Source organism: Monodon monoceros, unplaced genomic scaffold, assembly GCF_005190385.1.
Source record: "Monodon monoceros isolate NGI ecotype Baffin Bay Population unplaced genomic scaffold, NGI_Narwhal_1 Super_Scaffold_17, whole genome shotgun sequence".
NCBI lineage: Eukaryota > Metazoa > Chordata > Mammalia > Artiodactyla > Monodontidae > Monodon > Monodon monoceros.
In genome coordinates this window covers 2,155,324-2,179,548 of record NW_021703773.1, presented here as the reverse complement: position 1 = coordinate 2,179,548, position 24,225 = coordinate 2,155,324, and the positions used below count along the sequence as shown (strand labels likewise).

Genomic DNA, 24,225 nt, shown 5'->3' with positions numbered 1-24,225 from the left:
CCTTCTCCTGGAGTAACAGCATCATAAAATGCTGGAGCTGGAGACCTCTGCAAATACCTAATCCATCTAATCCCCGTGGCTCGGTCTGCAGAGAATAAAACATTTCCAGAGGGTTTGGGGCATGAGGAGATTTGTAAATCACGGCAGGTTGAGAACTAGAGCTGAGGCCTCGTGATCTTAAACTGGTTTTCTCCACTATCTCCAACTGCCTTGCAGTCCTTGTACTTCAGCTGATTAAAAAATTAACTAAATGGGCTTCCCTGGTGGCGCAGTGGTTGAGAGTCCACCTGCCGATGCAGGGGACACGGGTTCATGCCCCGGTCCGGGAAGATCCCACATGCCGCAGGGTGGCTGGGCCCGTGAGCCATGGCCGCCGAGCCTGCGCGTCCGGAGCCTGTGCTCCGCAACGGGAGAGGCCACAACAGTGAGAGGCCCGCGTACCACACACACACAAAAAATTTAATTTATTAACTAAATGGAGCATAAATATAATTGGATCTGTCAATCATGCCTCACAAAATGATAGAGATACTTGAAAATCAGAATGTTAACCTGGATTAAGATATTCTTCTGTACACTCGCAGTTCATTTTGTGATTTGTTGAAAATGTACAAGGGAAAACCCCACAATTTTAAGTATCTAAAAATGGAAATCGTAAGAAAGTACAAATCCTGTAGCATCTCACGCCTCACTCAGGCTCTGGTGAAGCTCAGAGACATGCCCTTGACTGTGCCCTTGGCCACTGGGAGGTGGCCCCTGAAGATGTCCAGGAAACAGGCTTCGTCTCTACTGACCCACAAATACTTCAGAGTCAGAAGGGGCCAGTGAGGTTCAAAGAGCAACTGGGGTCTATTCTGGGGTCAACAGAAAAAATAAAATCCAACACTTGTTTATGGAAGCAAACTGGAACACCAAAACCAGCAGCATATTTAAAGGCAGTTAATCTGACATTTTGACAACCCAAGCCGTGATTAACCAGTGATCCCATACATCTCCAGGTAGCAACGAACAACCCATCAAAGGGGCATCAAAATGATCATTCTACGTAAACCCTTTGTCTATAACCAGTGTACTGCATGAACCTGATTATCCTGCTTAGCAGTTCCTAGCACACGCCAGCCAACTGAGACTTTTCTACTGCAAAAGGACTAGCTAGGTTCTTCTGGTCCTCGAATATGGTCAAATCCACTAACACTAGTTTCCGGAGATTAGACTCTCCTTGTTACCATCCTTCCAGGGCCTGTCCCTCTTCAGCGCACTTCAGCTCGGCTCACACACAGAGAACGTGCTCAAGTTTCAAGGTTATCTACGCCCTCTTCCTTTGTTAAAACACTTTTCTTAAAAAAGCATAAAAGTAATATAATCGTATTATAGCAAGTTTATGTAAGAGGAGTGGACAATTACCCACTACTAGTGGGTTGCCCCAAAACACCACTATTGTCATGTTTATATATTCCTTTCTACTATTTTTTTATAAATATACCTTTATTTGTAAACAATAGGGTACATTACTATTTCCTTTCTTTAAGAAAATAAGCATCTTACCATAGTGCTCACAGACTTCCTGAGTATCATGTAAAATGGTACACCCTATAGGTGGATGTACCTTTATTTAAACATTTCCAATTTGCCTCTAATTTTTCCCTATTAGAAATAATTTCATGATTAATATACTCATTCATATAGTTTATATTTAGGCTTTAAAAAATAATATTCCCTGAAATGGATTATTAGTTACAGGGGGCATCTTAAAAATATCTTGAAATAATGTGGAAACTTAGAGAAAATCTGCAAGAACTCTCATACACCCCTTACGCAAATTCACCAATTTTTAATATTTTGCCACAATCATGAAGAAACATTTTAATACCACTGAAATATCCTGTTCCTCACCAACTGCCCGCGCCCACCCCCCCAACTTCTGCTAAAGATTTAGCAATCCAAGCTTTATTACAGGGGTTGCAAAGTGGTGATTTACCAACTCCCTTCCCATGTTATCAGATGGAATGTTACTTTGAGAAAGAACTCTTTCCTCTCCTAATTCATTTTAGGATCTTGATACCTACTGCCACATCAGTTGTAAATGTACAAGGGCATCCATAATCTGTGAATTTCAGCACACTATAACAATCCTGTAAATTGTTCTCTTTTTGCTACTATAACAATCCTGTAAATTGTTCTCTTTTTGCTAATCAATCAACAAAACATGTGTTACTGTTGCTTCTATTTGCATATCTTTAATTACTACTAAGGCTGAACTTTATTTATATATCCAATTTTACTCCCTCTAGTCTTTAGATATAAAAATTGTCCTTTCCATAAAGATGCAAAACATGACACCAAAATATAAAACATGGGAGGTGGGGGAGGAGTAAAAAAACGTAGAGCTCTTAGAATGTGTTGGAACTTCAATGACTATCAGTTTAAAACAAGTAGATATAGGTTGATGTATATGAACTACATGATAACCACAAATCAAACTTATAACAGATGCACAAAAAGCAAAGAGAAGGGAACTCAAGCATAACACTAAGCAAAAGCATCAAACTATAAGGGAAGAGACTAAAAGAGGAAGAAAAGAACAAATGAACTACAAAAACAACCAGAAAACAAATAAAGCGGCAATAAGTACATACCTATCAATGATCACTTTAAACATAAATGGACTAAATGCTTCAATCAAAAGACACAGGGCGGCTGAATAGATTAAAAAACAAGACCCATCTATATGCTGCCTACAAGAGACTCACTTCAGAGCTAAAGACACCCATAGACTGAAACTGAAGGGATGAAAAAAGGTATTCCATGCAAATGGAAATGAAAGCTGGGGTAACAATACTCATATCAGACAAAATAGACTTTAAAACACAGTCTAGGGCTTCCCTGGTGGTGCAGTGGTTGAGAGTCCGCCTGCCGATGCAGGGGACATGGGTTCGTGCCCCGGTCCGGGAAGATCCCACATGCCGTGGAGCGGCTGGGCCCGTGAGCCATGGCCATGGCTGTCCGCAGCCATGTGCTCCACAACGGGAGAGGCCACAACAGTGAGAGGCCCGTGTACCACAAAACAAACAAACAAACAAAAAAACACAGTCTATAACAAAAGATAACAAAGGGCATTATATAATGATAAGAGGGTCAATCCAAGAAGAGGATATAACATTTAGAGACATACATGCACCTAACATAGGAACACTTAAATATATAAAGCAAATATTAACAGACATAAAGGGAGAAACTGACAATAATACAATAACAGTGGGGGACTTTAATTCCCCACTTACATCAGTGGATAGATTGATCATCCAGACAAAAAGAAAGGAAACACTGGTCTTAAATGAACATTAGATCAGATGATCATCTACAGAACATTCCATCCAAAACCTGCAGTATATACATTCTTTTCAAGTGCACGTGGAACTTTCTCCAGGATGGATCACACAAAACTAGTTTCAATAAATTTAAGAAGATTAAAATTATATCAAGCATCTTTTTCAACCACAACAGTATGAAACTAGAAATCAATTACAGGAAAAAAAATGGAAAAAACACAAAACAACAATAGACTAAACAACCTGCTACTGAAAAACCAATGGGTCAGTGAAGAAATCAGAAAGGAAATAAAAAGATACCTTGACAGATAAATGAAAGTGAAAACACAACTGTCCAAAATCTGTGGAATGAAGCAAAAGTAGTTCTAAGAGAGAAGTTTATAGTGATACAGGCTTACCTCAAGAAACAAGAAAAATCTCAAATAAACAACCTAACTTTCCATCTAAAGGAATTAGAAAAGGAAGAACAAAGCCCAAAGTAGCAGAAATAAGGAATAATAAAGATCAGAGAGGGAATAGAGACAAAAAGAAAAACAAAAAAAAAACCTGACAAACCTTTATCCAGACTCATGATAAAAAGAGAGAGAGCACAAATAAACAAAATTAGAAATGAAAGAGAAGTTGCAACCAATATCAAACAAGCATAAGAGACAACTACAAACAGTTATATGCCAACAAACTGGACAACTTAGAAGAAATGGATAAATTCCCAGGCACATACAATCTTCTAAGACTGAGTCAGGAATAAAAGATCTGAACAGACCAATAACTAGTTTTGAAACTGAATCCGTAATCAAAAGACTCCCAATAAACAGAAGTCCAGCACCAGATGGCTTGACAGAGGAATTCTACCAAACATTTAAATAATTAATACCTGTCCTTCTCAAATATTCCAAAATATTGAAGAGGAGAGAACACTTCCAAACCCGTTTTACGAAGCCAGTATTACCTGGATATCAAAACCAGACAAAGATGCTACAAAAAAGGAAAATTACAGGACAATATCCTTGATAAACACAGATGCAAAACTCAACAAAACATTAGCAAACTGAATTCAACAATACATAAAAAAGATAATACACCATGATCAAGTGGGATTTATTCCTGGGATGCAAGGATAGTTTAATGTCCACAAATTAATCAACATGATACACCTCATTAACAAAATGAAGGATAAAAATCACATGATCACCTCCATAGATGCAGAAAAAGCATTTAACAAAATTCCACATCCTTCTATGATAAAAAAATCTCAACAAAGTTGGTATGGAGGGAACATATCTCAACATAATAAAGGCATTTATGATAAACCCACAGCTAACATCATACTCAATGGTGAAAAACTGAAAGCTTTTCCTCTAAGATCAGGAACAAGACAAGGATGTTCACTCTCATCACTTCTATTTAACATCGTATTGGAAATCCCAGCCACAGCAATCAAATAAAAAGAGAGAGAGAGAGAAATAAAAGGCATCCAATTGGAAAGGAAGAAGTAAAACTGTCACTGTTTGCAGATGACATGATCCTATATTTAGAAAACCCTAAGGACTTCACCAAAAAACTGTTAGAACTAATAAATAAGTTCAGTAAAGTTGCAAGATATAAGAGTAATATAAATAAATCTGTTGGATTTCCATACACTAATAATGAACTATCAGAAAGAGAAACTAAGAAGACAATCCCATTTATAGTCAAACCAAAAAGGATAAAATACCTGTGAGTAAATTTAACCAAGCAGGTGAAAGATCTGTACTCTGAACACTAGAAGACACTGATGAAGGAAACTGGAGACAATACAAATAAATGGAAAGATATCTTGTGTTCATGGACTGGAAGAATAATATTGTTAAAATGTCAACACTACCCAAAGCAATCTACAGATTTAATGCAAAGCCTATCAAAATACCCATGATATTTTTCACAGAACTAGAACAAATAGCCCTAAAATTTGTGTGGAACCACAAAAGACCCTGGATAGCCAAAGCAATCTTGAGAAAAGAGAACAAAGCTGGAGGTATCATGCTCCTTGACTTCAGACTACACTATAAAGCTACAGTAATCAAAACAGTATGTTACTGCACAAGAACAGACAAACAGTTCAATGGAACAGAAGAGAGAGCCCAGAAATAAACTCACGCACTTATGGTCAATTAATCTATGACAAAGGAGGCAAGAATATACAATGGGGAAAAAACAATCTCTTCAATAAGCGGTGCTGGGAAAACTGGACAGCTACATGTAAAATAATGAAATTAGAACATCTTCTCACACCATATACAAAAACTCAAAATGGGTTAAAGACCTAAATGCAAGACATGACGCCATTAAACTCCTAGAAGAAAACAAAGGCAGTATGGTCTTTGACATTGGTCTTAGCAATATTTTTTTGGATACGTCTCCTCAGGCAAGGGAAACAAAAGCAAAATTAAACAAACAGTACCTAATCAAACTAAAAAGCTTTTGCACAGTGAATGGAACCATCAACAAAATGAAAAGGCAACCTACTTAATGGGAGAAGATATTTGCAAATGATATGTCCAATAAGGGGGGAATATCCAAATATATAAACAATTCATACAACTCAATATAAAAAAAGAAACAACCCGATTAAAAAATGGGCAGAGGACCTAAATAGGCATTTTTTCAAAAAGACGTATAGATGGCCAGCAGGCACGTGAAAAGCTGCTCGACGTCACTAATCATTGGGGAAATGCAAATCAAAACCACAATGAGACATCACCTCACACCTGTCAGAATGGCTATCAACAAAAAGACCACAAATAACAAATGTTGGCAAGGATGTGGAGAAAAGGGAACCCTGGTACACTGTTGGTGGAAATGTAAACTGGTGCAGCCACTATGGAAACCAGTATGGTGGTTCCTTAAAAAATTGGAAATAGAACTACTATATGATCCAGCAATTCCATTCATGGGTATTTCTCCGAAGAAAATGAAAACACTAACTTGAAAAGATATGTGCACCCAATGTTCACAGCAACGTTATTTACATACAAGAGCCATGATATGGAAGCAACCTAAGTGTCCATCAACAGATGAATGGATAAAGGAGAAGTACTGTGGCACAAGGGAATATTACTCAGCCATAAAAAGGAATGAAACGCTGCCATGTGCAACAACATGGATGAATCTGGAGGGTATTATGCTATGTGACATAAGTCATAGAGACACAATACTGTATGTTTTTACTTATATGTGGAATCTAAAAAATAAAACAAATAAATATAACAAAACAGAAAGAGACTCACAGAATTAGAGAACAAACTAGTGGTTACCAGAAGGGACAGGGTTGGGGAGAAGGGTAAGAGATGAAGGGGATGAAAAGGTACAAACCACTAGGTATAAAATAAATAAGTTATAAGGGTATAATATACAGCACAGGGAATATAATCAATATTTTATAATAACTTTGTATGGAGTATCATCTATAAAAATATCAAATTACTATGTTGTACACCTGGAACTACTATACTGTAAGTCAACTATAATTCAATTTAATAAACACCAGCTAAAATAACATCATGATAACATAAAAAAGTCTCTTCATGTATTTTGCCCATTTACATATTGGAATCTAAATGTGTCTCTTATTTGTTTATGTGGTGTTTAAATAAATTTTTTTTTTTTTTTTTTGCGGTACGCGGGCCTCTCACTGTTGTGGCCTCTCCCGTTGTGGGATGCGCAGGCTCAGCGGCCATGGCTCACGGGCCCAGCCGCTCCGCGGCATGTGGGATCTTCCCGGACCGGGGCACGAACCCGTGTCCCCTGCATCGGCAGGTGGACTCTCAACCACTGCGCCACCAGGGAAGCCCTAAATAAATATTAACTCTGATATTTAATGCAAATACTTTCTCAATCCAGTATTTTGCTTTCACTTTTAAGTTTCTAATTTCATGCAATATAATACGCTACGCTTTTCTTCTGTGATTTATCCTTAGCTTGAATATTTGATAAATTCTCAGTTATTTTAAATTTTCTAAAATAAAATTCTATTTTATTCTAAATTTTAAAATAGTTTAAAAACATCAAGCCATCAGATATATGTTCACGTATTTTGAGAACTGTGGGTCTACTTTTATTTTTCTAGGGTGATAGCCAGTTACTCAACTTCAATTATTGGTTAAAATTTTCCTGCCCCAAACTATATGCTCATATATACTAGGTTCTATCTCTGGTCTATCTACTTTTTTATACAAGTATCTAATTTTTTATTATTGTGGTAAAATACATAATGCAAAATTTATCATTTTAACAATTTTTAAGTATACAATTTAGTGGCATATAGATCCTCATTGTTTGGCAGCCATCACCACCACTTATCTGCAGAACTTTTTTGTCATCCCAAACTGAAACTCTCTGCCCATCAGCCCTCCTTCTCCCCACCCTCCTGCCTCCTGTTTCCTTATAGCAGACTTCCTATCTGCTGAGGCTACTCCCTCTTCATTGCTTTTCTCTGTAGATCATTTTATATTCTTGCTAATTTAACCCACCAAATTAACTTTAGCCTTATTTTGGAAAGTTATGAGAAAAATTTGGTTGGGCTAGTGTTTGAGGACTTTCCCACCCAATGACACAGTGTGTCTCACATTCAGGTTTTCTTTTACCTCTGAGCAAAGCTTTGTGCCTTTTTCATGTACATCATTCACTTTACTAGGGTTTTCAAATGTCTTTTTGGCATGTATTTCAACAGATGACCGTACGTTGTTTTCTAATGGATCGCTGAGCCGTGTGTTATTGAAGACGTCTGTAAACACCCATTTGTTGAGCCCTGTGAGGGGCCAGCCCTGCACAGGCACCAGCCCTGCCCTGTTCGGAGCCTGCATTCTGATAATCCAGATCAATGTGGTCCTGCTGAAATGTTCTTTCATGATATTGTTGATGTCATTTACTAGCATCTTAAAGTTTTAAAATCAACATTCATATGTAAACACAGCTTTCATTGTTTATGATGTTTTTAATCAGGTTTCGGTATTAGGGTTGTTCAGTATATGTTTTATAGACCAAACTGGAGAGTTTCCTGTTTTATTTTGTTTTTTTCTCCTACATTATGGAAAGTTCATATAATGTGAGAATTATCTATTCTTTTAAGATGGAAAAGATTAGCCAGTGAATCCATCTACAACTGGAGTCAGCAGTGGCCTCCTCCTTTTTGCCTTTTCAGGTGAGAAGAATTGTTTTTGGAGAACTTCCTTAATTTCTTCCTATTGCTGTGGTCAGGGTTTCCACTTTTTTTCTACTTTTTGTGTCACATTTATTTGTCATGTATATTTTTGCAAAAAATAATTCATTTTACAGAGGTTTTCAAATCCTTAGCATACAGCTATATGGTTTTATATTTTAAAATTCTCTCCCAAATCTGTTATGATGACTTTCTTCTTTCTAACTTAATTCCCCTCCCTTCCTTTTCTAAGAATTTGATGTTATTTTGTTAGTAAACACTTTCCTCTCCCCTTCTCCTTCACTAGTTTTGTTTTAAAATTTATTTTGCTTTTATATCCTTCTTGCTGTTTCCTGAGAATTTTTATTGTTCTGAACTTTTTATAAAATACTAATCTGAATGCTTGGTTCTTTTATTTTCCCTTTGCTCAATTAAAGCATGTAAATATATGAATTTTTATCTGAGCATAAGTTTGTTATGTATACACACATGGACACACAATTTGTTTTTTTCTATTTTCCAAGAAATCTATGATTATAATTTTTAAACTCCTTGATTCAACTGTTACTTAAAAAGAGCGTTTTAAAATGTCCAAGGGGATACTTCCTTTTTTCAACATATATTTTTAGTTTAATTTATTTGGGATTAGAGATTGTGTAGAATATCTGTTCTTATTTTATAAATTTAGTTGTGATTTTTATCATGGTCTTCTGAATTTATGACTAATTTTTATAAATGTTTCATGATACTTGACAAAAAGGCATAAAAATTTGATATATATATTTATTAATTATACTGCTATAAATCAAATCCATTATATTCCTAAGTACTTCTGTCTTCTTCATTTGTCACAGACTTAGACACATTAATTTCTGAGTTCTAACAGCTTTTGCCTTATGTTTTTAGTTGTTATGTTATTTGGATCACAAGGGGCCCAGAGTCCCATGTCTTCACTACTGATGAGGTCTTTTGTTGATATAAGGTGGTATTCTTTGCTGCGTTCCGACTTGCCTCTTAATAAGTTGAGTGTGCTTCCAGATTAAGTCCATCACCAGGCACTAACAGCAACAGAATTACTGAGAAGTAGGGGAACCAGACAGCATCGATATTACGAGTCATCTAAGGTAGCCCTTTCATCTTCCAGATTAGAAACTGAAACCTAGAGGCTAGTGGTCCTATTTGTACTTATTTTTTAAATTGAAGTATAATTGATTTACAATGTTGTATTAGTTTCGGGTGTACAGTAAAATTATTCAGCCATATATATATTTTTTCAGATTCTTTTCCATTATAGGTTATTACAAGATGTTGAGTATAGTTCCCTGTGCTATACAGTAAGTCCTCGTTGTTTATCTGTTTTACATATAGCAGTGTGTATCTGTTAATCCCATACCCCTAATTTATCCCTCTTCCTCCGTTACCCCTTTGGTAACCATAAGTTTGTTTTTTATGTCTGTGAGTCTGTTCCTGATTTGTAAATGAGATCATTTGTATCATTTGTTAGATTCCACATGTAAGTGATATCATACGGCATTTGTCTTTCTCTGTCTGACTTACTTCACTGAGTATGATCATTTCTAGGTCCATCCATGTTGCTGCAAATGGCATGATTTCATTCTTTTTTTATAAGCCTTTCACATTTAGCGGTGCTTGTTTACAGACACACTGGTTGGAGTTTTCAGGCTGTGTGTAAATGGAGAGCCCATCGCTGTCTTGGTCACTGCGGTACCCTTGGTGCCCAGAGTGGTAATAAACAAGCTTTTCAAGGAATGACAGGAATCTATGAACCTAGGAAAATCTGCAAGCCGCTTTTGCTTTGTTGAAGTTGTTGGTGGGTATATTTGTATACAGGGGGCCCATTGGAGATATTTTAGAATTCCTCCAGGTACTGGGCAGCCCTGGGTTACAAGGCCTGGGTTCCAGCCCCGGCCCACCCCGGGGGTTCTTGGGTAACTCCCTGAAACTCGCTGGGCCTGTTTCCTCTTCCTTCATCTTTAAGGTTCCTTGTGGCTCCAACAGTCCAGGTACTAGACAAGGAATTCCCTCTCCCACTGAGTTCTAGAGCACATGACAGTGGTTAATATCATCCGGAATTCACTCGAAGGCAATTGAGTCACTTCGACCACCTTATATTAGAAAAGAGAACTGAAACAACCGTGTCTTACGATTCCATGGAAACGATTTCTGCCTACTTCTGTCCCCCTGTCAACTCCTGGGCCCCTGGGCCTACAAACACGGTTCGTGGATGCACAACCTCAATGCAAAACCCACTGTGGAAACAACGAGAGAACCAGGACATGTGGAAGGAGGGCGAGCTCCCGCCGGGAACGCGTGGAGCGGCCAGGTCTGCGGGACGGGAGGCGACCCGAACCACTGCCGGCGGGAAGGGCCGGGAGGGGCCGTCTGAGGAGGCAAACGCCCCCGGGAGACCCCGCCGTGACCCGAGCTCCCCTCGGCCCCGGGTGACCGGGCAGGACGCGCAGGCGCCGGCCTACCTTGCAGTGCGTGGTGCTGACGGGCAGCCCGACGTTGGAGGCGGTGACCACGGTGAACGCTGAGGCCAGCTCGATGGTGAAGCCGCTGCGGAGGAGACAGGGGACACGTCACAGGCGCCGCTGGTGGCTCGCCGACCCTGGGTGCCCAGGCCTCACCAGGACGCTTCTTGGGTGGACTGCGTCCCACGGAATCAGCAGAACCAGGGACTGCGGCATGGCGGCCACAAGGCACCAACGCTTGGCATGAGGCTGCTTGCAGCCCTAAGGAGCCTCGTTTTCCCGGTATGTTTTCAAAAACCACACCCTGTAGGAGCTGGGTCAGAAATTCCTGCTGAGCCGAAGGTGGTGAATTGTCATGTCTAAAGTGGCGCAGGGAAAACTATGCTCTCATTTTTAAAACGTGTACGTATCATAAAAGAGTGAATTTTTTCTCAGATCACTAATTTTTCTTCAAATCAATCTTATAAGAGAATCATTCATTAAAATGACTTTCAAGGGGGAAAATATCTCTTACAATAGGTAGTTTCAAGTTTTAGCTGTATTTGGAAAGTTCTCCTGTGAATTTGTTATTTAACCAACAGTGGTCCCCAACCTTTTTGGCACCAGGGTCCGGTTTGGTGGAAGACAATTTTTCCAGAGGGGGATGGTTCAGGCGGTAATGCGAGCGAGGCGGGTACGGTTCAGGCGGTAATGCGAGCCAGGGGGAGCCATGGGGAGCGGCAGGTGAAGCTTCACTGGCTGGCTCGCCCTCGCCTGCCACTCACCTCTTGCTGTGTGGCCTGGTCCCTAACAGGCCACGTACCGCTGTCGGTCCGCGGACCAGGGGTTGGGAACCCCTGCTCTAGAGGATACACACTAGAAGGACCATAGGAAACCACGTGGGAGTCTCCAAACCCCACCCCGGGGCATGGGCACCGTTCCTGCCGGCTTAGCCCAGGAAGCAAAGGAAGGATGTGGAGTAAACCTTGAAGGGCAGCAGGGGACAGCTGCCTGCAGCCAGCAGGTGGAGCTGGTGAGCAGAGGATTTTCGGGAAAGGCAGGCCCAAGAGCCCTTCTCTCCCTCCCCGCCTGCTCTCTGGACCTCAGGCGGGGTAAGGGCAGTGGGAGTGTGGGAGGGGAACGGGGTGCGGGTGTGGCTGCAGGTGGATTCGCTTTTTCTCTTCCCTTCTCCCTCCATTCCCATCCCTCCCACTCCCACCCTCACCTTGTGCCACCGCTGAGCAGTGCATGAGGGTGACGGGTGAGGATGGCACATGGGGACCCCGCTGCAGACCCGGCTGTGCAGAGAGCCGCGCTGGGACGTCCAGACACAACCACTCCGCGCCGCCCCGGCGGCTTACCTGGACGGCGTGATGGGGGTGAGGTCCTTCCCCATGGTCTGGATCACTCTTCTCCCCCAAACCCAGAGGCCTGTACAAATTCCAACCCCTCCGTAAAACAGCAGCCAGACGGGAGTCACTGCTTCTTGTAGGACCGCACCTTGTTCATAAATCAGCCACAGAGCTACCAGGGGACCAATGGCATTACTGGGAGGAAAAAAGAGGTTAATTGTACAAACATCGTACATGCATACAGATGACGCTGTACATGACGTGCAGGGACTTCTCTTCTTGAGAACAGCCTATCTGTCGCATTTAGGGCTTGCCTATGTAATCTACAGGTGATAAAAATGATTTAGTAACTTGCTTGGTTGTGGTTTAGAAAAACAGGAAGTTTACCATCTTGACTATTTTTAAGTGTACAGTTCAGGAGTGTGAAGGATATTCACACTGTTGTGACACAGGCCTCCAGAACTTTTCGTCGTGGAAATCCGAAACTCTGCACCCATTAAATAAGAATTCCCTTTGCCCCTGCCCCACCCCCGCTAACGACCGTTTAACTTCATCTCTGAGTTGGAGTAGCTCTGCGAGGTTTCTCCTTAAGTGCAAGTGTATGGTGTTTGTCTTTTTGTGGCTAGTTTATTTCACTTAGCATAATGCCTTCAAGATTCATCCATGTTGTAGCATGTAACAGAATTTCTGTCCTTTTTTTTTTTTTTTTTTGCGGTACGCAGGCCTCTCACTGTTGTGGCCTCTCCCGTCCGGACGCGCAGGCTCAGCGGCCATGGCTCACGGGCCCAGCCGCTCCGCGGCATGTGGTATCTTCCCGGACCGGGGCACGAACCTGCGTCCCCTGCATCGGCAGGCGGACTCTCAACCACTGCGCCACCAGGGAAGCCCCTCCGTCCTTTTTAAGGTGGAATATTCCACTGTGTGTGTGTGTGTGTGTGTGTGTGTGTGTATACATACGCACACACACACACCATATATTGTTTAGCCATTCATCTGTTGATGGACACTGGGGTTGCCTCCACGTCTTGGCTATTGTGAATAGTGCTGCTGTGAACACGGGTGTGAAAATGTCTCTTTGAGACCCTGCTTTCCATTCTTTTGGGTATATGCCCAGTAGTGGGATTGCTGGGTCATATGGTAATTCTATTTTAAAATTTTTGAGGAATCTTCAGACTGTTTTCCACAGTGGTTACACCATTTTATATTCCCACCAACAGTGCACAAGAGTTCCAATTTCTCACATCCTTGCCAACACCTATTTTGTTTTTAGAGTCGCCATCTTAATGGTTGTGTGATTTGTTAATTTTTTTTTTTCTGGCTGTGTTGGGTCTTTGTTGCTGTGCACGGGCTTTCCCTAGTTGCGGTGAGTGGGGGCTACTCTTTGCTGCAGTGTGCGGGCTTCTCATTGCGGTGGCTTTCCTTGTTGCGGAGCATGGGGTCTAGGCGCATGGGCTTCAGTAGTTGCAGCACACAGGCTCAGTAGTTGCGGCACGCAGGCCCTAGAGCGTGCAGGCTTCAGTAGTTGTGGCATGTGGGCTCTAGGGCGCAGAGGCTTCAGTAGTCGTGGCACGTAGGCTCAGTAGTTGTGGCTCACAGGCTCTAGAACACAGGCTCAGTAGTTGTGGTGCAAGGGCTTAGTTGCTCTGCGGCATGTGGGATCTTCCCGGACCAGGGATCGAACCCATGTCCCCTGCATTGGCAGGCAGATTCTTAACCACTGTGCCACCAGGGAAGTCCCTAATTTTTTTTAAAGTACTGAAAAATCACAAGAAGTGTATACAAGTTCTTTTTTTTCTTCCTTTCTTTCTCTATTTCTTTCCATTTTCACTGCCAGCACAGCTACTAACATTAGCTACCAATTTGGGGCAGCTGTGCCAGCCTCCCCGCTACGGGATCACAAACATTACTGCTAATCATTAGCTCTCAGGACCACCCCTTAAACTGGCTACTGTCACTCCCATTTTACTGATGAGAAAACTGATGCCAAAGTCATGTCCCTAGCAGGAAGCAGAACTGGGATGTGAGCTTAGGACTCACTCAGGTGCTTACCCCTCCCCCCAGACCCCCTATCATCACTCAGGCCCTTGGCAGGCATGCACTGACTTTTTCGGGGGGATGCCACAGCTTTTTTTCTTTTTTAAATTAAGACTTTATTTCTTTAGAGCAGTTGAAGATTCATAGCAAAACTGAGGGGAAGGTACAGAGGTTTCCCATATACCCTCTGGTCCACACATGCATAGCCTCCCCATCATCAACATCCCCACCAGAGTGGAACATTTGTTACAACCGATGAACCCATACTGACACATCAGAATCATCTGAAGCCCGTAGTTTACAGTAGCGTTCACTCTTGGTGTTGTACATTCTATGGGTTTAGACAAATGTATAATAAATGACATGTATCCATCATTAGGGTATCATACAGAGAATTTTCACTGCCCTAAAAATCCTCTGTGCTCTACCTATTCATCCCTCCTTCCCACCCCAACCCCTGATCTTCTGTCTCCATAGTTTTGCCTTTTCCAGAAAGTCATATAGTTGGAATCATACAGTATGCAGCTTTTCATATTGGCTTCTTCCATTCAGTAATATGCATTTAAGGTTCCTGCATGTAATTTCATGGCTTGATAACTCATTTCTTTTTAGTGCTGAAGAGCATTGTGTAAATGTACCAGTTTTTATCAATCCACCTATTGAAGGACATCTTGGCTGCTTCTATGTTTTGGCAATTTTGCGTAAAGCTGCTATAAACATCCATGGACAGGTTTTTGTGTGGATATAAGCTTATTAGGATAAATACCAAGGAGCACGACTACTGGATGGTACAATAAGCGTATGCTTAGTTTTGTAAGAAACTGTCCCACTGTCTTCCAAAGCAGCTGTACCATTTTGTATTCTCACCAGAAATGAATGAGAGTTCCTGTTGCTTCACATCCTTGCCAGCACTTGGTGTTGTCAGATCAGTTGACCGTCATATTTATGTGGGTCTATTTCTGGGCTCTCTATTCTGTTTCATTGATTTATCTGTCTGTTCTTTCACCAATACCATACTGTCTTGTTACTGCAGCTTTACTAGCAAGCTTGAATTCGCGTAGTATCAGTCCTTCAAGTTTGTTCTCCTTCAATTTTGCGTTGGCTATTCTGGGTTTTTTGCCTCTCCACATAAACTTTAGAATCAGTTTATCAGTATCCATAAAATAACTTTCTGAGGTTTTGATTGGGGTTGCATTGACTCTATAGATCAAGATGTGAAGAACGGACGTCTTGGCAATATTGAGTCTTCTTATCCTTGAACATGGAAAATCTCTCCATTTATTCCATTCTTTGATTTCATCCATCAGTTTTACAGTTTTCTGCATATAGATCCTGTACACATTTTGTTAGATTTATCCCTAAGTATTTCAAGGTGCCAGTGTACATGGTACTATTGTGTTTTTGAATTTCAAACTCCACCTGTTCTCTGTTAATATGTAGGAAGTGATTGATTTTTGTACATTAACCTGTATCCTGCGTCCTTGTTATAATTGCTTATTAGTTCCAGGAGTTTTTTTTTTTTTTTTTTGGTCAGTTCTTTCAGATTTTCTACACAGATGGTCATGTCATCTTCAAACAAAGACAGTTTTACTTCTTCTTTCCTAATCTGTATACGTTTATTTCCCTTTCTTGTCCTAGTGCATTAGCTAGAACTTTCAGTACAGTTTTGAAAAGCAGTGCTGAAAGGGGACATCTATGCCTTGTTCCTGATCTTAGTGGAAAAGCTTTGAGTTTCTCACCATTAAGTATGATATTAGCTGTAGTTTTTTTGTATTTTTTATCAAGTTGAGGAGTTCCCCTCTATTCCTAGTTTACTGAGAGTTTTTATCACGAATAGTATTGGATTTTGTTAAATGCTTTCTTCTGCATCTATTGATATGATCATGTGACTTTTCCTTTATAGCCTATTGACATGATGGATTACATTAACTAATTTTCGAACGTTGAACCAGTCTTGCATACCTCAGAGAAAGCTCATTGGTCATGCTGGATAATTCTCTTTATACATTGTTGGATTCAATTTGCTAATAGTTTGTTGAGTTTTTTCTTCAGCGAAGTTCATAAGAAATACAGGTCTATAGTTTTCTTATAATGTCTTTCACTGGTTTTGGTACTAGGGTAATGCTGGCCTTACAGAATGAGTTAGGAAGTATTCCTTTTGCTTCTATCCTCTGAAAGAAATTTGTAGACAAGTATAATTTCTTCCTTAGATATTTGGCAGAATTCATCAGTGAACGTATCTGGGCCTGGTGCTTTCTGTTTTGAAAGGTTATTAATTATTGATTCAATTTCCTTAATAGATATAGGCCTATCAGATAGTCTATTTCTTCTTGTGTGAGTTTGGGCAGTTCTGTCTTTCAAGGAATTGGTCCATTTCACCTAGGTTATCAAATTGGTTATTCATAGTATTCCTTTTATAGTATTTTGTAGTATTATCCTTTTAATGTCCATAGGATCTATAGTGATGTCCCTCTTCCCTTTCTGATATTAGTAATTTGTGTTCTCTCTTTTTCTCTGAGTTAGCCTGGCTAGAAGCTTGTCAACTTCATTAATATTTTCAAAGAACCAGCTTTTTGTTTCATTGATTTTCTCTATTAGTTTCCTGACTTCAATTTCATTTATTTCTGCTCTAATTCTTATTATTTCTTTACTTCTGCTTACCTTGGATTTAATTTGCTCTTCTTTTCCTATTTTTCTAGGCTGGAAACTTAGATTGATTTTATTATTATTTATATTATTATTTATTATTTACTGATTTTATATCTTCCTTCTTTCCTAATATATGAATTCAATGCAATTTGAACCAGTCTTGCATACCTCAGAGAAAGCTCACTTGGTCATGCTGGATAATTCTCATTATACACTGTCGGATTCAATTTACTAATAGTTTGTTGATCCACCTGCCAACACAGGGGACACAGGTTCGATCCCTGGTCCAGGAAGATCCCACACGCGACGGAGCAACTAAGCCCACACACCACAACTCCTGAGCCTGCACTATAGAGCCCACGAGCCACAACTACTGAAGCCCGCGTGCTGCAACTACTGAAGCCCACATGCCTAGAGCCCATGCTCTGCAACAAGAGAAGCCACCGTAATGAGAAGCCCGTTTACCGCAACGGGAGTAGCCCCCGCTCGCCACAACTAGAGAAAGTCCGTGTGCAGCAATTCAATTTTCTTCTAAGCACTGTTTTTGCTGCTTCCCACAACTTTTGATGTGCTTTCATTTTCATTTAGTTCAAATATTTGAAAATTCCTCTTGATATTCCTTCTTTGATCCAAGTGTTATTTAGAAGTGTGTTGTTTTTTGTTTTTGTTTTTGCGGTACGCGGGCCTCTCCCGTTGCGGAGCACAGGCCCCGGACGCGCAGGCTCAGCGGCCATGGCTCACGGGCCCAGCCGCTCCGCGGCACGTGGGATCCTCCCGGACCGGGGCACGAACCCATGTCCCCTGCATCGGCAGGCGGACTCTCAACCACTGCACCACCAGGGAAGCCCTGTTACAGTGTTTTGATCTCCAGTATTCTTTTTGGTTCTTTCTTAGGATTTCCTTCTCTCTGCTTACCTTGCTCATCTAATGGATGCCTACTTTATCCATCAGAGACCTCAGCATATGAATCGTAGCTGTTTTCAATTCCTCATCTGATAATTCCAACATCCCAGCCATGTCTGGTTCTGAATTTTGCTCTGTCTCTTCAAATTGTGTTTTTTGCCTTTTGGTATGCCTTGTAAATTTTTCTTGATAACCAGACATGATCTCCTGGGTAGAAGGAACTGCTGTAAATAGGCCTTTAGTGATGTGGTGGGAGGTCTGGGGATGGAGAAGCCTTCTGTAGTCCTTTGATGAGGTCTCGGTCTCTCAGTGAGCCTGTCCCTCTGGACTGTGAACTTCACAAGTGTTTCTCAGTTTCTGCTTCCCCCTTAAGTGGGACAGGATGGCTCGAGGTGGGTGCTTCCCTTCGCCCAAGTGGAAGGTGAGGGAAGTCTGGAGTGTATTTCCCCTCCCCAGGTCAGTTAGGCTGTGGTAATCCCCCTGCAGGCTGGGCTCTGGTGACCTGGTTTCCCCTGGGAGCAGGCCTGGTTAAGCACACAGTTCCTCTCTTCTGTCAAATGCTTTCCCTCCCCCGACAGGAGCAGGAGGGGATTTCTCTTCCCTGATATTCACTGTGAGGACCTGGTACAGCTCTTGGACATAAAACTCACAATATCATGGGGTCCCCCTACCACGGGTCCCCTGGAGCCTCTAACTCTCTACTTGTTCCCCCTGAGCCTCCAGGGTCCATCATTCCAGTCCAGGCTTCCCTGGTTCCATGGCAGCTTCCACTCCTGAGTCACTCTTCCAGGACTGTCTGTCCCTCCAGTCTTGGGGGCAGTGGTTTGTCCTGTGTCCTCCTCTCCTTTCTGGATCCAAGAAGAGTTGTTGATTTTTCAGTCCATTCGGTTTTCTCCTGTTGTTAGGGTAGAGTGACAACTTCCAGGCTCCCTATGGGCTTTCAACAGCCTCTGTAGCTCTCAGCCCACCTCCACTCTGCAGACTGAGTCACAAAGAGCCAGCTCCCAAGCCCGATTCTCTCCAGCTGTGTGACTCTGGGCAAGAAAGTCACATTTCTGAGCTTCAGAGTCCCTGTCTTTGAAGGATACCACTTAGGACTGCAAAGAACTGCTCTGAGGAGGGTTAGGGTAAGTTACAAGTGGTTCAGCTCTGAGCCCTGGTACAGACTTGATAACTTCTTCCTGAATGAACAGAAGCCCCCTCTTCACATCACACTATTATTTCTAAAACCTTGCTTTCATCAGACCATATCCCTGCTCAAAAGCCTCAAAAGCAGCCCCCAAACTGCAAACAGTTGCTCTAAACTCTGGTCACCTATAGCAGCTACCACCTAGACTCTTCCTCTGGCCTTTAAATGCTGTTTTGAGGTGTTCTGTTACTTTTCTACGTGTATGTCTTTCTTGTCTCCTTAACTGGAATTTAAACTCCTAAAGGACAGGGACCCAATTCATAACACTTTGACAGTACCAGGCTTTCAATAAAGAATTTGTGGATAAAGAGGAGGAAGTGGGCTGGTGGGGGAGGGCAGAAAAAAAATTATTAAGAGGAGACAGAACATGGTGCCCCCTATTAAATAACATGGCGACCCCTAGACGACACTGAGCAGAACATAAGATGTCCAGGCCTCTTCTCTGGCACAAAGACTTCTTTTAAAAAGAACAGAAACGCTGGTGCACGTGGGTAGACAGTGTAAAACAGAGTCATATAACTGAGCAAAAACACAAAAGCAACAAAGGCGTGTTTTCCTGATTTGGACAGAAACACTAGCCTGTGTGATAACTATAATAATAGTATGAGTGAAAATGTAGGGATATTGATTATGGGAGAGCACTGTCTTGAGCTTGTTATATAAAGCATCTCACTTAATCTTCACAGAAATCCCATGTGGTTGGTACTAGCTTTACTCCCACTTCACAGATTGGGACACTGAGGCATTGGGAAATTCAGTGACTGGTCTGGAGCTGCCCAGCCAGTGAGAGGGGGGTAGAGACTACACATTCGGGGCTTCCACGACCCGCCGACCTGAGCGTCTCCACGCTCTTGCTTGTGGCTCTTCCCGGAACCCCCCCCCCGCCCAAGGCACGTCCTGCCTCGGGCCCTCGCACCTGCTGTCCCCTCTTCCGGAATGTTCTCCTAAAGACGAGCACACGGCTACGCCCTCAGCCCCTGCAGGTGTTACTCGGCGAGCCCTCCTGACCCGAGCAGCCATCCAACACGGCAGCCCTCCAGGGGTCCCACACCCCTTTCTACTCCTCTCTTCCCTTTAACGCGTGTCACCGTCTGGCACACTACAGGAGCTACTTATTCACAGGTGACCCTTGAACAACTCGGCGGAAATCCGGGTACTGCTCTCTCTGACTCAAAACCAAAAGGAACTGCTGAATGACTCAGGCAGGGCAGGAAGCTGGAACGGCGTGGGCAGAGTCAGGGCTCAAACCCCACGTCTTCTGATTCCGCGCGTTGTGATCTCCGATCCAACGCAAACCTTTCCCCACACCTAGTTCATTTAAAGATCCGTGCAGTGAAGATGCGGGTGCTACACTCGTGGGGGAAAAGCCCATGTCGGTGGACCCGGGCAGTGCAGACCCGCGAGGTTCCAGGGTGGCAGTGTGTCTGCCGTGCGCCTCCCCCCCGCCCCGCCCGCGCGCCCTGGGCACTGACCTCACGTCGTTGCCGCCGTGCGCGAAGGAGCCGAAGCAGGCGGTGAGGACCTGCAGGAAGTGGAAGAGCAGGTGGACCTCGGCCGAGTCCTTCTCCTCCTTCTCGTCGTCCACCGCGTCATCGCGTGGCGGCTCGGGCTCGGCCAGCGGGGTGGCCAGGCGCACCTCCACGCCGCCCTCCTCGGCCTCGATCTCGGCCTCGGCCACGGCGTTGCAGTAGCTGGAGTAGCTGTCGTAGCGCAGCCGCCGGCGGGAGTAAGCCACGGCGTCGGCCACCAGCTTCTCGCTGTCCTCGGGCGCGGGCGCGTCGCCGCGGCGCGTGGCCAGGCCGGGCAGCCCGCAGATGGCCGCCGTGTAGCACGTGTAGCTGTTGTTGCGCCGCAGCAGCCGCGGGGCCCCGTCCGGCGCCGGCCGCTCGTCGCGGATGCGGTGCAGCAGGTCCTTGTAGAGACCCGAGTCCTTGTGCACCGTGTGATACACGTGGCCGTCGCCGCGTGCCGGGCCGTCGAAGCCGAAGGTCCCGTTAGACACGGGCGACTTGGCGCCGTGTGTCATGGACAGCGCCCGGCCTGCAGGGGGACAAGGGGACAGACTGAGAGCCGAGGTCATCTGGGGAAGGCGGGTGGCAGGTGCTTTTGCTTTTTCCCACGTGCTCCATTTTCTAACTTGACTATGAAGGCCCTGCAGTATGGTTCAAATAAAAAGGGAAACTTGGAAACATACAACAAAGGGTAAGTAAAACTAATATGGTAGTTAAAAAATGATGTTACGGTCTCTTAAAATGTGTCTTCCAGAAATCGCGGTAGCATTCTCTCCTTTTCTAGGAACCAGTAAAAGGAGGATTCCCTGTAAGGAGCTCATTTTACAAAAAACTTCATATAAGAGGGACTCAACCCAGAACCCTGTGAGATACACGCTGTAGATGCTCCTTAAAAATATGACACAAATGGACTCATCTATGAAACAGAAACAGAATCACAGACATAGAGAACAGGCTGGTGGTTGCCAAGGGGGAGGGGCTGGGGGAGGGTTGGAGTGGGAGGTTGGGATTAGCAGATGTAAGCTATTACATAGAGAATGGATAAACAACGAGGTCCTACTGTATAGCACAGGGAACTATATTCAATATCCTGTGATAAACCATCATGGAAAAGAATATTTAAAAAAAGAATGTATATATATGTATAACTGAGTCACTTTGCTGTAGAGCAGAAATTAACACAACACTGTAAATCAACTATACTTCAATTTTTTAAAAAATGGCCAGTCCGGGCAGTCAAAGGCAGATCTGTCAGATCAGTGGGCAGTTTGTTTGCCTTCTTTGGCCAAGTCCCAAACGCAGCCTGGAAATCGGTGCCAGTGCCCCTGCAGGGAGGTGGGCCAGGCAGATGCTGGTGCCTGCCCATCACTGTCCAGAGATGCTGTGGGACAAAGGCCCCCCCCCCAAGATGGTCCTGATGGTTTTTGTGATTCTCTAGTGGGACCCCCTCCCGTTCCAATGTCAGCTTTCGCTCTGCGTCTTCCAGGAGGAAGGTGTTCGTATTAAGCTGGATAAACCGACCTTCCGATCTCCAGCAGTTAGGTGACTGCACGTGGAAGATGCAGGTGAGGCACTCAGAGGGGTGGTACGGGGGGTCTGGGTGCCTCTGGGAGACTGTAGGTAAATGGCTCTTGGAGGAAAATCACAGGACACGAGTAAGCCTGCTCTGCGACTGCCTGGTCCCTGAGGCCTCTTTAGCACCCGGGTTTTCTCAAAGCAAAAACCGGGGGACACTTGTGTGCACTGGAGGCTCAGTGCCACACGCAGGCCAGCAGGCCCAGCGCCACCTCAGCCCCCGGGGGTCTTACCGTATGGTACGCGGGGGTGGTGTCCCCCTGTCGTGCTTTCTGAGGTTCCGGATGGCTCTGCGACCGACCCGGTGAGGGGGACGGTGCTGTCGTCATGAGCCCTGGCACCCGGTAGCTCTTTAAATACTGGAGACTCCGCTTCCTGAATTTTGTTGAGGCTTTCATCAGAGACTCGCGATAAAGCACTTTCTTTTTGTAATTTGCCTAAAGAAAATAGAGTCATAACTGAAAATTTTGTCAGAGAATTCTTGTTACTGACAAATGAATATAAAAATAAATATTTATCTTGTTACGTACTTACTTCGGGAATGAAGAAAAAAGTTAGACAAAATAAAGTGGAGAGTTCAATCATCTGGGAAACACAGGCTAGAAAACTCAGCTATGGAGGGAAAGATGGAGGCTTAGGCCTGAGTTATCTCATCCAAGACCAACAAAAAAGACAGGATTAGATTGATTCCCAAGGTAAACAGTCTGTAAATACTACAACCATCTAGACTGGCCTTCTATTTTCTTAAACTAACCTCAGAATCCCTGAAATGTTTATCCTTTTTGTCTTCAAAGATACTGTTATAGTCTGCTTGGTTTTCTTCTGTTCAATAAATGACTGCTCTCAGATTTCTTCAGGCCACCAAATCTTCGGAAACAAGTAAATCATTTTCCTCAAAAGGAACAGAGAGGGCTTCCCTGGTGGCGCAGTGGTTGAGAGTCCGCCTGCCGATGCAGGGGACACGGGTTCGTGCCCCAGCCTGGGAGGATCCCACATGCCGCGGAGCGGCTGGGCCCGTGAGCCGTGGCCGCTGAGCCTGCGTGTCCGGAGCCTGTGCTCCGCAACGGGAGAGGCCACAACAGTGAGAGGCCCGTGCACCGCAAAAGAAAAAAAAGAATGCTCTCCAGCTTTAAACTGCTTTTTAAAAATCCCTGGTTTCTTTTGAAAGTAAAGGATTTCTAAAAGTAAGTAGAATCTCTCTGTTCCTTTTTTTTTTTTTTTGCGGTATGCGGGCCTCTCACTGTTGTGGCCTCTCCCGCTGTGGAGCACAGGCTCCGGACACGCAGGCTCAGCGGCCACGGCTCACGGGCCCAGCCGCTCCGCGGCATGTGGGATCCTCCCAGACCGGGGCACGAACCTGTGTCCCCTGCATCGGCAGGCGGACTCTCAACCACTGAGCCACCAGGGAAGCCCGAGAGCATTCTTTTTAACCAAATCTGGTGTGTGGTGCTGGTGATTTATGAGCTCGTTTCCTCACCTGAGTGGATGTCTAAGCTCTTCCCTACCCAACTGAAATGGAGACATTCTCGGTCCCTCTGCTGAACGCACTCAGCATCACCTCTATTTCTCTACTTATCTAGATAGTCAGATACAAGATAGATTTTTTAAAAACTAAATTTGTTATGTACTGCAAGGAACAAAAATGTGTGCATACAGATCTCTGACCTCAAGTTGCTTACAATCTAGATGAGAAAAGATAATATTTGTAAAGATTATAATAACAATTTTTAAAAAACACTTTTTCTTTTTTTTTTGGCCTCACTGTGCGGCTTGTGGTATCTCAGTTCCCCAACCAGGGATTGAACCCGTGCCCCCCTGCAGTGGAAGCGTGGAGTCCTAACCACTGGACCGCCAGGGATTTCCCAAAAAAACCTGTTAACACATGAAACAGGTATTATTATTTTCTCTCCTTTATAAACAGCAAACTGAGGCCCAGAGAGATTAAGTCATTTGCCGAAGGTCACATAGGTAGCAAAATGCAGTCGGTTTACTCTCTGTCCACGCCCTTAACCACAGTCTGTACTTAAATGAAT

The 24,225-nt window shown here is 43.5% G+C and overlaps 1 protein-coding gene across 5 annotated transcripts in view; it reads right to left on the bottom strand.

Annotated features, from left to right (window-relative positions):
* SLC20A2 (solute carrier family 20 member 2) overlaps positions 1-24,225 on the bottom strand; it is a 109,286-nt gene that overhangs the window by 1,895 nt on the left and 83,166 nt on the right. For all 5 annotated transcript variants that reach the window (XM_029226392.1, XM_029226391.1, XM_029226395.1 and 2 more), the window contains 4 exons: positions 22,426-22,629; positions 20,579-21,146; positions 12,341-12,526; positions 11,001-11,085 (listed from right to left, as the gene is read on the bottom strand). In XM_029226392.1, coding sequence (XP_029082225.1) covers positions 11,001-11,085; positions 12,341-12,526; positions 20,579-21,146; positions 22,426-22,629 — 1,043 coding nt within the window. The remainder of the gene's footprint in view (positions 1-11,000; positions 11,086-12,340; positions 12,527-20,578; positions 21,147-22,425; positions 22,630-24,225) is intronic.